The 13,696-nt window shown below is 37.2% G+C and overlaps 1 protein-coding gene and 1 long non-coding RNA gene across 3 annotated transcripts in view; one reads left to right on the forward strand and one right to left on the reverse strand.

The window, feature by feature from the left end:
- Positions 1-13,696, forward strand: part of PLEKHM3 (pleckstrin homology domain containing M3) — a 195,115-nt gene that overhangs the window by 14,964 nt on the left and 166,455 nt on the right. The window contains 2 exon segments of the mRNA XM_021008670.2: positions 12,587-12,715; positions 12,718-13,515. Of these exon segments, the coding sequence (XP_020864329.1) occupies positions 12,587-12,715; positions 12,718-13,515 (927 nt within the window).
- The window catches only part of LOC110223277 (uncharacterized), a 29,141-nt gene that overhangs the window by 8,395 nt on the left and 7,050 nt on the right, over positions 1-13,696 (reverse strand). The window contains exons 2-5 of one of the 2 annotated variants that reach the window (XR_002328645.2): positions 11,357-11,392; positions 8,227-8,378; positions 5,965-6,035; positions 5,054-5,143 (exon numbers count right to left, since the gene is read on the reverse strand). This is a non-coding gene — a long non-coding RNA (uncharacterized LOC110223277). Of the gene's footprint in view, positions 1-5,053; positions 5,144-5,964; positions 6,036-8,211; positions 8,379-11,356; positions 11,393-13,696 lie in introns of both variants that reach the window. The other variant, XR_002328647.2, reaches the window with a different exon arrangement.

Consider the following 13,696-nt stretch of genomic DNA (forward strand, 5'->3'; position numbering starts at 1 on the left):
TAGAACTAAAAGTGGTCATCTAGTCTAACTCATCATTTTACAGATGAGTAAATTAAGTTCCAGAGAATGACTTGTTGAAGATTACATGGGTAGTTAAGAAGCATAACTGGGATTTAAAATCAGATTCTTTGATTTCAAATTCAGTGCCCTTTCCATTGTTCTAGTCTTAGAACTTAGAACTTAGTATGCATGTTCACTTGCCCATTAATAGAGGAAGGCAAGTAAGCTGGATTTGAGTTAATGTATGTATAGTGATACACTGGAAAAGGAAATGGCAAACCACTCCAGTATCTTTGCCAAGAAAACCTCATGGACAGTATTAGCGTATTATGGCCCATGGGTTTCTGAAGAGTTGGACATCACTGAACAACAAATTTATATTGATAAATTCATTTAGATTATCAACTGAAAAGAGATTTTTAGCTCTATGTAAATGTTAAAAGTAGCTTCCCAAGAGACTTATGCTAACTTTGGGAAGTGTATTTTAGAGAGACTGGTGTTGAGATTATGAAAATTGAGTATTCAAAAAAAATCCTTGTTAATTGCTTTAGATCAAAGAAGCTAAAGCTACCAAAATCAAATCTGCTTTTTTCCTTCACTGCGTATTGTTCAAATGTTCTTTGGTTTGGCAGCAAAGTAAGCCCAGTCAGCTTCTCTTTTATTTTAGTCATTTTTGTTTTCTGAAGACATGGTACCAATACTTTGCTATTTTTGTTTGTTTTGTTGATGTTTTTGTTCCAGTTCTGCTGGAAAATGTCAAGTGTCTCATGACAACACTACCTCTTTCTCCTGGAATAGGAGAAAGAGAAAGCGAGAAGGAAAATGAGAGACAGATTTGGGATTTGCACTAAACTGATTGCATTTTGATTTACTATAGTTATCAAAAGCCTGAATCTTCACAGTCTTTTGCTGACTCATTATCCATATCCCACCCCCTAACTGTGGGTATTCTCTAAGGCAAACTCCTCTCTTTAGCTTCTAAGCCTTTCACAACCTGGCCCCAACCTATATTTTCCAGCTTTGTTATATATTACTGCCCCTTCATCACTCTATCATATAGCCAGATCACTTTCTCTCTGTTTCTTGAATATGACATTCCATCTGTCATGCCTTTTCCCTGGCTATTCCCCATGCCCAGAATGCACTCCTTCCTCCCCTCTGCCTCACAGAATCCTTCTTTTTCACTCATGGCTTGGCTTAAGCATCACCTTCTACATGAAGCATTTCCTGATCTCCTTTCTTCCTCCTCCACTACTAGTTCCTTCTCTCCTAAAGATACCTTGTATTTAACAATGTTGTATTTATTCTGTTTATATTTTTTCTCTGTATACACACATGTACTTGTCTCTCTGATAGAATGCCAACTCCTTGGGAGTAGGGATTGTTTCATTCTTTGTATATACAAAGAGCCTAACATTTAGCCTGGTACACAGTAAGGATTTAATAAATGCTTTTTAATTGGTTGATTGACATATCTGGAAGAGGTTGATGGCGCTCTGGATGGCTTGGAACAGTTCAGCAGAGGTTGGAGAATTTATGATTCATTCTTTTGAAAAATTAGTCATAAGGGAAAAATTACCAAAGGAAAATATGAATTTAAGTAGTTGTTAGCACTCAGGAGTTAAGATATTTAATTCTGGCTAATGAGCTTCTTGGCCTGTTTAGGCTAAGATCAAGAATACTGGCTACTAAAAACTACTGGGAAATAAAATAACACACCCGTTCAACATTTGTCTCTGAATGAGAACCCTACAAAAAATGTGGCTGAGGGAGATCCCTTCCAGTTCTCACATTCTGTGGTTCTGAAATGTATTTTCTTATGGGGCTATGGAGAACATTGATATGTAATATCACACGTATACTAGATTCAAATTAAATCAACTCTAAAACAGTGAGGGTGTCATATGGCTTCCTACAAATAGAGGCAATGTACTGTAGTTGAAAGAGTAAGAGATTAACTCAGAATACCAGAGTTCTAATCCTGGTAGGACTGTCAAGCTATATGTGGCCTGGGACATCTTCATCTCTTCAGGAATTATTTATAGACATTATAATGGCATTATACTGAATTATATCTGAGCTCTCAAAGTCTTAAAATTTTGTGGTTTTGCGAAGGCATTGAAATATTATTCATTCTAGTAGCCTTAGCCCTGGAAGGAATGTTTTTCTACCTACCTTCTCTGACAAATATATCATTAGGTTTGTATATGTGATCTTTCAGATAATTACTTTTTCTGTCTTCTAAAGTTGCCTTTATATATTTGTATATTGAATAGTCTTCTTTCAGTAGACAGGAAACCTTTGCTTTTAAAATACTTACGTCTCTGGTATTCTAGTTAGAATCACATAGGAGAAGGGAAGTTGAGAAGAATACATTAATTTACACAATGCCTCTGTTGTTCATAGCTAGGAATATAAAGAGAATAATGTTTTTAGAATAGAAAGTGTTGTTGAGTGAGTAACTGGCAAAGAGGTCACTAGTCTTTTTTTTCCTTTAGAGTCTAAATGGATATCTAACTCGTTTTGTAAAACTTAAAAGCGTTATATAAATATGAGCTGTTGTTATTATTTCTTTTTTTTGTTTGTTTTTGTTTTTGGCTGGGCAATGGGGTTAAGCGACTTGCCCAGGGTCACACAGCTATTAAGTGTTATATGTCTGAGGTCCTCCTGAATCCAGGACCGGTGCTCTATCCACTGCGCCACCTAGCTGCCCCTATTGTTATTGTTTCTTAATAAACACTTGAGAGCTAGGTGTTTTCCCTATTTTGCTGATCAGGAAAATCAGACAAAGGGCATGGATGACTTACCCAACTTCACAAATTCATGAAGGAATCATAGAATTTAGAGATAGAATGGCCTTAGAAATTTGCTGGCCTTAGTCTTTCATTTTACAGAGGAGAGGAAGAAAAGCCCAGAGAAGTGACTTACAAGGTAGTAATGAGTTTAGGACTATTACACAGGTCTCCTGACTTCTGTTCTAGGTCTGTGGGATGACACTGAAAGCTAAGTCTACTTCACTGGAGCAATAACTCTTTACTATGCATTCACATTACATTCAGCACTATGTTAAGTGATGGAAAGGATGTGAAATAACATATAACAGGATTTCTACTCAAGAAATTTTCATTTTCATTGGAGAGAAGTAGGGGATAAGAGTAACACATAAAATAATTAGAGAACAATCAAGTACAAACGTATGTGATATTTATTATAACTATAATGGAATTTTTAAGTGGGAAGATATGGAAGAGACTCCTATGGAGTGCTGTAATTAGAAACGACATTGTGGAGGAAGGCAAATTCGAGATGGGTTGTGAATGAGCATGTACAGTATAAGGGACAGTGAGAAAAGCCTGACTGGAGTAAAGAGTGTGTGTTGAGGAATAGTGGGAAATTATGTTGGATAGTTACAATATTATGGTGGACCTGAAAGCTAAATAGAGGGTGTTTGGACTTAATGCAGTAAGTATAATGGAGAGCCTTTGTAGGCTCTTGAGAAATAGGATGACATTAAAAAAATGTTTTAAAAAGATTTTTCTGGAAGCAGTATGAAAGATAAGTTGAAGGAAATCAGAAACTGGAGGCTGTTGTAATCTAGTTACAAGTTGAAGGGGTTGGACTAAATGATACTTGGATATGTCTTCTAGTTTGGACATTCTGTGAGTCTTGAAGATCTATTCTAGCTCCACTAATTCTAATAGTGAGTGGTTACAAATAATGAAGCCACTTTCTATTTGGGGCGCATTTTAATATTTATAAATCTGTGTTCATAAGAAGTTAATCTTTTCCTTGTAGAAATGTTTGGTTGGAAATGTTGGCAGTAAATTATTATTTGAATATTGATTTTCTCTTCTTAGACTATTACAGTTTTTTGAAACCCTATTCTTGAGTTAGAGTGTCATTCGTTGTATTGGTGTAGTAAATAGCAGTTCCTAGCTTTTTCATTCACTGCCTCAGAACACTGGGTTCAGAAATTAAAAAGCAAGTAGAAATCAAAATGTATTTTTTCCAGTACTAGGTGTTTGTAGAAAGAGCCGTCTTAAGCAGCATTAATTATTGTTAGTGCTCACATTTCTAATTCCCATATGGGATAGGAGTAATCTCAAGGAACTATGGCTCTAGTTATTGACATAATTCCTGTTGGCTTGAGTATAAAAGCCAGCCCATGAAGAGGCAGGAATGGCTGTCCTTCATACTTGATTGGTGATCCAGCATGGCCAACACAAAAACAAGGAAGCTGTAGTCATTTGAATCAATCTATACTTTATACTTGTTGAGTATTTTTGCCATGCTATGGCTGAGTAAGCCTGCTTATGTTAACTATTATTTGGCCTAAGAGTCTCACTTTTGTTTCATTTCTCAACCTGAAACATTAAAATAGCCTGAAACCCAGCAATTGGCCTCGTCAACAGGATTGGCTCAGAATGAGTTTGTTGTTCTTGTGGTTGGAGTAGGGCAATGGGAGATCCTCTCAAGATCCCCAGATGGCTCCTGGGCCTCTGTCCCCCGTGGACACATGGGAAACTAGAAGGTAAATGGTTGGTATTTAGCGTCTAGAGACATATGATATATTCTACGTCTTTAAGAACTGTGCCCTAAAGATGATAAATGCTACAAACTGTTATTTTTTAAATTTGTATGAATTTTGTATTAGGCAAGTGTAGTGGTCTCTAGGCCTAACAGTTACAGTGTGTATGGATCAGGATTTGGAGATTGTCTAAGAACTGTGCTCAAAGAACTGCTTGGGACATTTTGTGATATTTAGGAGGCCATTGAGGGCTGTGTCACGTGGACTTCATTGAGAATCTTTGGTTTAAGGCATGGGGGGACATAGTTGAAAGGACAGTGCTTGATCTTCCCTAGGAGCTGAGAGACGTTTCTGAAATTGATGGTGTGGACAAATGTACCAAATTCACTTCAGTTGATTTGCTGAAGAGAGGGGAATTACATCTATTCAAAAAGTTAAAAAGAGAGATAGCTTATGGTTTTGCTCCCATAAACTGATTCTTTCTGAGAGTTTCATTAACGGATTGGATTTGGCCTTAATACAAACCTCAGTGTAGGGGTACTGCTTGGGTCCTGTCATTTGGAGTAGGTCTCAGGTCCCACCTCAGGGGGACAATGCGTGGTCCCAACAAAGTACCTTTATGGGAGGCAATGACGGAGAGCAGCATTATAGGGCCCAGTGACAGCAAGCAGTCAAGTAGGGTGCAGTGCAGGACCTAGTAGAACTATTATTGGAGTGGGCGATGGCAAAGACAAGCTCAGGGGAGACTTTGGTAACTATAATCTAGAATGGTGGGACTGTTCCACATTTCTGCCAGTAAAGAACCCAGTAGTCATTGGACGGTTCTGTCCCAGAGAAGACTTAGAGTGCCAAGTTGGCATTGTAGGAAGGTAGCTTGTTTTCTAGTAACAGGTTGGACCTGAAACTAACTATTTAACCCTTGTTCAAGAAGAGGGCAGCTCCTCAACAGAAATCTCTAAAGGAGTATTGCATTGGTATTAACCCTGCCATGGGGATCCTAGGTAAAGAGCACCCTGCCTGGCAGGCCAGGAAATACAGAAGGAGTGGTGGTAAAGGGCAAATCTTGGTAGCAATGGCAGAACAGACTATGTCTGAGTAGGTAATCATGTCTTAGCTACCAAGTAGTTAAGACTACTGTCTGTCAGGTAATTTATACTATAGTCTTTCCTTAAACGGCATTGATATCATCCTTGAAACTTAATTGACTTCTGACTGGTGGCCCAAATACTAAAACTTGCCTGTGTGAAGTTAGGAACTCTACCCTTAGGCTTGACCAGCGTGGCCAGCACAGAGCGAAGCTGTATTCTGAATGAGTGTCCTTTGCATGCTGTGGCTAACTAAATCTTTTAATCATTAATCGTTAGACAGTCGAGTGTTTCATTTCATTCCCATTCCAAATCTGAAACACTGGGCCAGCCTAATCAGGCCCTTCTTACCACACCATACTCCTCTCTGGTTCTTCTAATGCTTCTGTGACAGCAGTGTTTCCCTTTTGTAAAGGCAGAATCTGAAAGACAAAGAGGTTGTGATTGCTCTGAGGTTATGCTGCAGGAGAGGAGACAGAACAGGGAGAGAGCATACTGAGTTTGGAGTCAGGGAGACCTGGGGTCAGAGCCCACTTTTGATATTAATTTTAAGGCAGCTCTCTAAAACTATTAATTATAGCTGGATTGTGATTTGCTTTAGTGAAGGGAGTTCCCTTATTAGCCAATGAAGTCACAGAGCACCATATAGAAATAAAAGCTGTATTTCCTGACTCTAGCCTTCCTACCATTAGATAAGGCTGCCCCTGAATGATCATTATTTGGGTTTTTGGAAATTATAATAATACATGGGAAACTTTATTTTAATGCTCTCTTTTAAGTGTGTTCTGTGAGACCATCTTCTAGTATAAAATTGATTTATAATGAGATCCTTTAGTATTTAGTCCCATAGAATCACAGCTGTTTCATACTGAATTCCATTTGATAATAAATATTTAATAATTTTTGTTTTGTTTGATTTGGTCTAGAGTCAGACTTAGATAATCCTTGGAAGAGAATACATTAGAGTGTAATTTATATGGATACAGACATTTATTAGTCAAGATGAGCAAATAAAAATATTTTAAAGCTGTAGAAATGTGACTATAAAAGTGATTAGAAACTTTTCAACTGGAGAAGGCCTAGGCTAAAGAGAATTCTGGAGACCTTCCGCTCTCTCTGACTGACACATGGCCTACCGACTACCTAGTACATCCAGTAAGAGATGAACTGAGAGCCTTTACTGTCCATAATGCCACTGGGCTAGAGATAGACTGTAGATCTTGCTGCTAAAAAATAATTTCCGAAACCTGGAACTGGGTTCACTCGAGTGCCTGCTTTTTATAGGGCATTCAAGTTGGTTCTCTTATGTTTCATTTCATAAGTATGTTTGTGACCTTTATGAGAAGAGAATGTGAGTGCCAATATCCTAAACATTTGCTCTAGATGCAGGTGTGGGAGAGAAGGGAATTCAGTAGTAGAGAATTTTGTAAAAATGCTTTTTACCAAGAAGCAGATCCATTTTTTTTATATAGCACAATAAAGAGAGTGGCTTTGTCTTGCAATGCTGCTCTTAAAGTAACCATAATCATAGAGAATAATGACAGAAACCTTAGTCCAGAGCTTCTTGTTTTCCTGGCTCTCATGGCAATGATGTTCTTCCGAGGTCACCACAGTGCTTCCCAAATGGCAGGGGGCCATAGAGCCAGTGCTGGAAGCTGGGTGGAATTTGTTCCCCAGCTTGTTCTTTCTTGTTTTCTGAATTGGCAGGTCCAATTGTTGTTTTTCTTAAAGAAATACACATCAGATCGCCACATATCTGCTTTGGTTGTTATAAAACCTTCCCCAAACATTATCATCCAATTCTGCAGAAAAAAGCTACTTGGAAGAATTTTCTGTCCCACGGAGTGAAGATGTTCTTATGAAACGAGATGGTGGTGCTGATTACAAAAGATGTCTGGCAGGTAAAATTACTCATTTCCTCTTTGGTCCCTAACAATTATTAAATACCTGCTATGTACAAAGCACTGTTGCATGTTAAGAAGGAATCAGGCTCTATACCAGAAGAGGAAATGAGATGAGCCAGAGCTTTAACAAAATGTAGAAAGACGATAGGAAAATGACCAGTTTTTAATGAAGTATTGTCTCACTAAAGTCACCTTTCTATGATTCTCTTTTCTTTATTGGTGAAATGGAAATAATATTTTAAAAATATATCTGGAGAATCTGTAATAAAAATAGCTAGTTGTATATTTATCTTTTTTTTTTAAATGTGTGATTTTATTGCTGTTGGAAACTGTTCCACTAGGGGCAGCTAGGTGGTACAGTGAATAGAGCCTAGAGTCAGGAAGACATGAGTTCAAATCTGGTCTCAGACACTTACTAGCAGTGTGATCCTGGCCAAGTAATTTTAACCCTGTTTGCCTCCGTTTCCTCATCTGTAAAATGAGCTGGAGAAAGAAATAGTAAATTCCTTCAGTATCTTTGCCAAGAAAACCCCAGATGGAGTCAGAGAGTCAGACATGACTACAACAAGTGAACAGCACGCTTCCATTAATGCAGTCCATGACTCCTAAGCCTTAAGTACACAATCTTCCTAAGCTTCTGTGATCACAAATAGCCAACCCCCTAACCCATGGTGGACAACCACCTGACACTTACCTTCTCTACATTTACCTGAGCTGATCTTTGGGTGACAGATGTGCAGTCAGTCCATCACTGGGTCTGTACATAAACCATTTCTGCATTCAGAGCACTTTACAGTGCTTTTGCTTTCTGGATCTTCTAATGTTATAAAGAAGCCTCAGAGTTAAACTTTAGAAGAGGACCTTGGGGAATATAATGATCATGTTATTTTTGAATGACTGGGTATGAGAAAGAATATTAACTGGAAAAGGTCATCAATTCAGGCAAGAGTAGAAAAATAGCAAGCTGATTAAATTTGTATGCTTGACGACATAGCTTTTGATTTACCAATGTAGAATCAATAAAATAATTTGAGTATAAAGAAAAAGAAGTATTAGGTGGCTAAACCTCCAAAATCATATATATGTATACATGTGTGTATAAGATATACATATATAGACATGTATACATGTAATATAAACATGTATATAATATATGTATATTAAAGCATATATACATACACTTCATAATATAAACAAGCTATTCAGAGAAGAGGAGGTACATCCCAAAATATCTTCAGTTACTTTCTTTTTTTTTTCAAGACAGTGTAGTGCAAAATGCACTACATTAACCCCTTTCTTTGCCTCGACTTAATTTCCCTGTTTAGAGATAACAGACAAAAGATAAGAGATGCTGTTGGGCAGAAATTGAGGGACACCAAATGGAAATGTATCTTTTACCTTCATTGTACATCAATGAAACGAAAGAAGGGATTACATTTGAGAGATAGTAATGAGGCTTCTTGATTAATATGCCTATTGCCAGCATCCATTCGTCTGACTCATAGAGTATGATAAATTTGTTTTAATTGAGCTGACTGCTGATTATTCCCCAGTTAAAAAAGTCTTAATTTACAAGAGCTGTAGTAAAGCACTCTATGGATACAGGGAGATGGGAGGAAAATTCCTTTCTAGTAGAGATAGCTTTTATTTTCCTGACTGCAAAGCAGGTGAGCTTGTGGGTCCTCAGAGGGATGTTGGAGGGAAGTATGGTCATGAGTGTTATTGTGAAGTAGGTTGAACCTATCATCAGTACTTGATAGAAATGAAAGGGGTAGGCACTATTTCAGTGTTTCTGACAGCTCTGCTTCCCTTATTGGATTAACAGAAAAGTAAGATGATTAGAGGATAATACTGCACCATTATCTGTACTTACAAAGAGATTAGTGTAGGTTTCAAAGAAATTAATGGCTTTTGAGTTAGCACAGAAATACTAATGAATGTCAGGGCTAGAGATGTAGAGGAAAGAAAATTGGTTTTTCTTTGACTTTCATTTCTTTTGATTGTTTTCTATTTTAAGATCTAGATCCCTATTTTTCTCTTCCTTCACAACCTTTGGTAGTTTTATGTGTCCTCTTTAGGGGATGGTTAAATTTATTTATATCTGTATGCAGTCTTACTAAGTTAAAATTTGGGAAACTCCTCAGAAAGCAAAATACATTCCAACCTGGTATGTGCAATGATAAAGCATAAGGAAAGTTACCCAAATGACAATCAAGTTTTGTTAAGACAGTAAGGTACTGCATTTTATTATTATAAATTTGTGGCTTGGACAGATAGAGTAGAGATAACAGTAGGAGCATCAAGATGATTCAGGCAGCATATATGAAGACTGAGCATCTGGAGGCAATATATAGAGAATGGAAGGAAGGATGGAAGGAGGAAAGGAAGAGAGTTGGCCTTTGAGGTTTAGAACACAGATACTTTCTGAGTGACTTTGGTTTTTGGAGTTTTTTGGTTTTGGGTTTTTTTGGTTAGACAGTGGGGTTAAGTGACTTGCCCAGGGTCGCACAGTTAGTAAGTGTTATGTGTCTGAGGTCAGATTTCAACTGAAGTCCTCCTGAATCCAGGGCTGGTGATCTATCCACTGTGCCACCTAGCTGTGCCATTTAGCTACCCCATCTGAGTGACTTTGGGCAAGTAAGTCATTAAACCTCTTAAGAGTTCCTGAAAACTCTCTGGATACTTAAGTTGCTGAAGAGTTGCTATTGTGCATTGGTAAATGGAGTTTCCTAACAGGAGTTCCCTACACCAATGAACTCAGATGTTTGGACCAATAAGAAAAATAAGCAACCCTCTTAAAACTACTTTTTTTTTAATCCCTGAACCTCCACAACTTTATAATCACAGCTATAACAACTGAAGGAAAGTTGGGGATATTAACCAACAGAACATCTGGTAGAGTGGCATTAGAGCTTTAAGTTAATATACCCAGGTTGTCTTTTCTTTATTCAGAACATGGTACCCATTGAAATGTTGCCTGGAAAACATGGCCTTATAACTCTTTAACCTCACACTATTTGGCTAATGGATTGTTAAAGCCTTTATATCAAAGTTCTACAAAAGAAGCCTATTTCACCAAGATTCTTTTTTCAGAACAAATGTCTTTTCACCAAAGCATTATCAAAGCATTCAGTTAAGAGGGTTCAATTAATCAATTAATTAATTTTTTAATTTATGAAATAAAACAAGCATTTCCATAACGTTATAAAAAGGTGATTGCTCATGAAACTGCAAATCTGTTATGTATAACTTGCTATTCCCTTTAAATATATAATAATATTATCATGTAAATTTATCCTCTTTTTTCTTTTCTCTTCCTTTGCCCTAGAGATGGCTACCATGAGATACAAATAGGTATATATTATATAAAATTATTCAATATATACTTCTATTTATCATTTCTTTCTCTGGATAAAGATAACATCTTTCTTCATATGTCCTTTATAGTTAATTTGGGTATTTATAATAGTCAAAATTACTCCCTCAAAGTCATTCTTATAATAATATTGCTGTTACTGTACACAATGTTCTCTTGGTTTTGCTCATGTCATTCTTCATTGTTTTGTGCAAGTCTTTCCATGTTTTTCTAAGATCACTTAGCTTATCATTTCTTATAGCATAGTGGTATTCCATCACAATCATAGACCACAACTTTTTCAAGTTGGACTAAGACGTAAATCTAAAATGAGAAAGTACTGTAATTTTTTGTTTAGATTTTTCTTCTTTTTGTACTTTGCTAATAAGATTTGTACTCAATGAGACTGGAATTCTTAGAATATGCTGTTTAAGCTTTTAAGAAATAAATTTTTATTGAAAGCCTTTTTGTTTATATCACTTACATTTCATGGGTAGGTCCTCTTCTCAGAGACTTAGCCCTTATAAAAATAAAATTAAAAAGAGGAAAAAAAGTCAGCAAATCAACACATTAAAAATATTTGATATTATATATACCTTCCAGGGGTGGGAAAGCTGTGGCCTTGGCCTCAAAGCCACGTGTGGCCTTCTAGGTCCTTGGGGTATGGCCTTTTGACTGAGTCCACATTTTACAGAGCAAATCTTTTTATTAAGGGGACTTGTTCTGTGAAGTTTGCATTCAGTCAAAGGGCTACACTTGAGGACCTGAAGGGCTGCGTGTGGTCTTGAGTCTGCAGGTTCCTCACCCCTGCAAGACTATAAATTTAACTGAAATTTTCATATTTTGGCTCAACATTTATTTTAAATTTTTGTTATTTGTTATATTTCTGTTTAGTTATTATTTAGTTAACTATATTATTATATTTCTGTTATTCTTTTACAATTCTCTGATGGGCTCTCATATCAAACATGAACATTTCTATATACAAAGAAGAGCTTTTGGAAGATTGTGTATGAAACCGGGAATCTCTGTTATACACAGATGGACTTTTTAAAAAGATATATTAAAAATTCAGCACATTAGTTCCACTGTTGACCTTCTTTTTGTCCGTTGGACTTCTTTTCTCTTCTCTTCTATTCATACTTTTAAAAGTCTCACTGATGTTCTTTACTTTTTCTCTCTTTTTTTTTTTGGCATCACTGTCACTTGATTCTCAACAAAACCACTATGGTATAGGTACTGCTGATATTTTGTAAACAAAGGACCTTTGACCCAGGGGGTGAGTCACACTGTTCTTTAGGATTTCATGGTTTATTTGAATATGTTTGTACTAAGATTTAGGGGGTAGCATCTTTCATTCCTGAAATTTAGAATATGATCATCTCTGTAACTAATGTAGTGAGAATTCACTAGATTTAGAAATCAGCAGCCCTGGGTTGAAGATCACTTACTAGTTGTGTGACTTTTGATTAATCACATCATCCCAATAAGTCTCAGTTTCCTGACCTGTAAAAAGAAGGAGTTAGACTAGGTAGTCTCTCAAGTTCCTTCTAATTTTTTTTTTAGAACAAAACTTTCCCCACTTCCCCTTTTATATCTCACCAAATATGAGCCACCAGCTTGGAATCCTGCCTGCCACTTTGTTTAATATGAACTAAAATGATGTACACTTCAGTTTTCAAAACTAATCACCTTTTTATTCTTTTTTTTCCAGAACATAGACAAACATTCCCAAATATTCTGAAGAAGGGTTACCTCGAAATTAGGAAAGATCATGACAGTTACTGGCAAAGCTGTTATGCTGAACTTTCGCCATATAATCTGTACTTCTACTGTCTTGATAACGTGGCAATCAGAACCTTTATGCCACTTACCAGCTTTCACGCTTCCAGAACATATCGGTCCTGGGCAACCTTGAGACCAGAATGGTGGATACATTCCTATCTGACAATACCCAGCTACAGCTGAAGGCAGAGTCACCATGGGAAGCCTTGGATTGGGGACAGAAACTTTGGGAGGTGGTGCATGCTGCTGTGCCAACTTACATGGGGCAACGCGATGAACTGGAAAACTCAGCAATGCTAGGACATGATGACTTTCTTCATACTCAGTGCTTACAGAAGTCCAATGGGCTGCTTCAATCAACTGCTTTCATAGACAGCTCTAAACAGTACCAAAACATCCTCAAGTCTGGTACACTTTATAGACTCACTGTCCAAAATAACTGGAAGGCTTTTACCTTTGTACTGAGTAAAGCCTATCTCATGGCTTTTCAGCCTGGTCGACTAGATGAGGATCCCTTGCTGAGCTACAATGTTGATGTATGCCTAGCTGTTCAGACTGACAACCTGGATGACTGTGACTCCTGTTTTCAAGTCATCTTCCCACAAGATGTCCTCCGCCTACGGGCTGAGACTCAGCAAAGGGCACAAGAATGGATGGAGGCCCTGAAAACAGCTGCCAATGCAGCAAGGAGTTTAGGGCAAAACTTACAAGTCACTCTTAGAAACAAATCTAGGGATCAGATGGGTGGACATGATCTCAGGAAGAGCAAACGCCAGTCTGTGACTACCAGTTTCCTGAGTATTCTCACAACCCTGTCCTTGGAGAGAGGTCTCACTGCTCAGAGTTTTAAGTGTGCAGGTAAGAAGCAAAGTATATTTTATTCCATCTTAAAATATAATTAAAGGAAATTCAGAATATCGTGAAAATATTATAGAAATTCCCTCCAGAAACAAAGTTACTTCCCATTGACAAAAATACCTTTTCTCTGAGAAACCAAAAGCAATTTAAACACTTTAACCCATCCTCATGCAAACAATGA

This window comes from Phascolarctos cinereus, unplaced genomic scaffold, assembly GCF_003287225.1.
Source record: "Phascolarctos cinereus isolate Bilbo 61053 unplaced genomic scaffold, phaCin_HiC Scaffold_7;HRSCAF=346, whole genome shotgun sequence".
Classification (NCBI taxonomy): domain Eukaryota; kingdom Metazoa; phylum Chordata; class Mammalia; order Diprotodontia; family Phascolarctidae; genus Phascolarctos; species Phascolarctos cinereus.